The 2,818-nt window shown below is 38.9% G+C and overlaps 1 protein-coding gene across 1 annotated transcript; it reads right to left on the bottom strand.

Annotated features, from left to right (window-relative positions):
* Positions 1 to 2,526, bottom strand: GH3.1 (Auxin-responsive GH3 family protein). The gene is made up of 3 exons (XM_012237679.4): positions 2,082 to 2,526; positions 1,882 to 1,983; positions 1 to 1,756 (listed from the first exon to the last, which is right to left on the bottom strand). The coding sequence occupies exons 1-3, from the start codon at positions 2,399 to 2,401 to the stop codon at positions 379 to 381; spliced, it is 1,800 nt and encodes a 599-aa protein (XP_012093069.1). The 5' UTR covers positions 2,402 to 2,526; the 3' UTR covers positions 1 to 378.
* Between the last annotated feature and the right edge of the window lie 292 nt (positions 2,527 to 2,818).

Here is a 2,818-nt window from a genome sequence, read left to right as displayed (position 1 = left end):
AAAAAAAACTATCATTCATATATTTCCATTACCTTGAAAGTAACAATTCATTAGACAAACATCTTCAAGGTCTACATCACATCATTTTTCCTCCTTGGTTAATTGAATCAAAATGTAAACCCTGACCCTGAAACATCCTATTGAATCCTTACACTTTTATCATTTTCTTTCTTCCAAAACCTACACACTTCCCATACTTAAAATTAAAAAAAAAAAAAAAAAAAAAAAAAAAAAAAAAAAAAACCCTAAAAAATAAAATTAAATTAAAAATCCTGCCATTCTAAGGATTTCTCAACCGCTTTTACTTGACACATATCCCAATGATAAATGACTCGTATCGCTGGTCGGTACCATGTTAACAAAAAAAAAAAAAATCCTTCATCGCCTTCTTCTTTCTGGGGTCCAATTAGGTAAAGATGGACTAAAATGTGTTGACACGACTCTTGAATCGAGCAATTCCATAATTGGTGTAAAATTAACACATCTTGGTACTTTATACTGGTTAATCGATGCTCCTCTTGATATTGCATAGTCCATTAATTCTTCAAATGTACCATTTTTCACCACTCTTATCTCTAATGGCCCTATTGAGTTATCAGCAACTCGGCCTTGTCGATAAACTGAGTTCAACGATTCTTCCATTGCAAGACAACACTGATTCAGTACTTCCTTGCTTGGTGAGTTGGCCGAGTCTTTCACTAATAACTCCCAATATATCACATAATGACCCGGAATCGTCTTTGTATCCGCAAAACTCGTGTATTCAACCACACTTGTCTTGTACTCTTTTAACAACTGAGACGCGTTCTCTACTGCGTTTTGTAACTCGGCTTCATCTGTTTTGTCCGAGTCAATACTGAGTAACACGTTCTTTCTCCTTACAAACTGAAACTGAGGAGCTGAGTTATGAAACCCGGTAACTCGAAGGATATCACCAACTCGGTATCTGTACAAACCTGAATAAGTAGTTATAACAAACTCGTACTCTTTCCCTACTTCAACATCAACAAGGTCAACGAGTTTCGGTGATGAGTCACGAGTCGACCCGGTTGAGCTCGGGTCATGAGGCAAAAACTCGAAATAGCCCATGTTTGGCATGATTGTATAAGAAACTTCTGATGGTTTAGACATAGGATTAAGATTTAACCCAAAATAACACTCTGATGAAGCATACATAGTGCAAGCTTTGGGCAATCCACCGCTGTAGTAATCAAGAGTAGGAATATACTGAGCCATTGCTCCTGTAACAATAACTTCTAAGTACTTAGTGTTAGGCCAAATTCTAGTAATGATTCCTTCCCATTTTTCTTTCGAACACTGAAACCTGATAAACTCTGCAAGTTGAGAATTGGGTTTCAGAATATTTTTCATGCAGGCTCTGATAGAAGGGTCAGTGACACGCTCATTAAGCGTGCCAGACTCTATATCATCAGCGAGTTGTTCCCAGTTGAGTTGAAGAAACCTAATAGCACGAAGAAGACCAGAGGCGAACACTGCACCGACTCGGAGCACTTGTTCCCGCTCCAAAAGGCCGCAGAGCATTTGAGTATACATGCTTTGGAATGAGTCTGGGCAAAGAATGGCTTCATTAGGACTTGTATACACATTATAAGGATCGTAAGGTCGATTCTTGAAATGTTCGCTTTTATAGTAGCTGGTAAGCACAGGACGAGCCAACAGTCCGCCTGGGGTTCGTGTTTCAGATTTTATGAACAAGAAATATAAGCCTTTGCCCTTGTCTAATCCAGGTACGTACCTGATGAATCAAAAAAACGCGTTTTAGTGTTATTATTGTTGCAATAAACACAGCATGTGGAGCGTATTTAATGAAGTGAATTTATAATTAATTAGAAACGCGTTTCTTAAGTTCTCCAAACTTACAAGTTCATTACTGGCATTAGTAGACTATACAATAATTGACGACGATCCAGCTCTTCTTGAATTGTTGGCATGAGCTTTCTTTCACCAGCTGATGTTCCGGAACTGTTTTTTAATTTAAGGAAACTATTAGCAAACAAGAATTCCAGAACGAAATTTTATATAAAACATATGTATGTAAGTTATTAAAGACTCACTCTCACCTAGTGAGGAATTCAGAAATAGGATGAGCAGACAAAATAGCAGAGCGATCGCCATTAGCGATACGTTGGATTTCAGGTTGAAGATCTTCATATGTGATCATTGGTATTTTTGACTTGAACGTTTCGCGGTCGGTGGCTCCATCAAGGTTGAAACGTTTCAAGTACTCAACGTCTTTGTTTCGGCTCAAGATTGCAGCCAAGACATTTTCTTGAACCAAATCAGCATTTCTGGTCATTTCTTCAATGAATTGAAGAGCTTTTGCATCTTTCTCGCACGCTGGAGGACCCAACGGCGACGAAAGAGCATTATCAACAGCCATTATAATACAAGAAAACAAATAAAATTGAGCTATATCTGTTTGTTTTTTTGTTTGTTTGAATCTGTAATGGGAGCTTGTAGATGAGAAGAAGAAAAGTGTTTCGCGGTGTGTGAGAAGGAACGGAAGGATTACTGGGGTTTATATAGCGCAGGACGGTGACTACTGACTAGCTTCCGTGAGTGACCACGTCATGCTCCACGTAGGAATGAGACCCACTGAACAAAAGGCGCTAGGACGGAAGGCAGCTGACGGAAAGAGCAAGGGTGGAAATTTGAAAATTGGAAAGCAAAATATAAAAAACAAAAAACAAAAACAAAAGCTAACTGTGATGTAGGGGAAATAGGGGACAACGTGGGGCCCATAACACGTATACATGGCAAGAAATGAGGGAGTCATGTGGGGTTTGCTGACCGCCAT

This window comes from Jatropha curcas, chromosome 6, assembly GCF_041381405.1.
Source record: "Jatropha curcas cultivar XTBG-Jc1 chromosome 6, XTBG_Jcur_1.0, whole genome shotgun sequence".
Taxonomy (NCBI): domain Eukaryota; kingdom Viridiplantae; phylum Streptophyta; class Magnoliopsida; order Malpighiales; family Euphorbiaceae; genus Jatropha; species Jatropha curcas.
The sequence above is the reverse complement of the archived record's forward strand: the minus strand, read 5'-3'. Positions and strand labels throughout refer to the sequence as shown.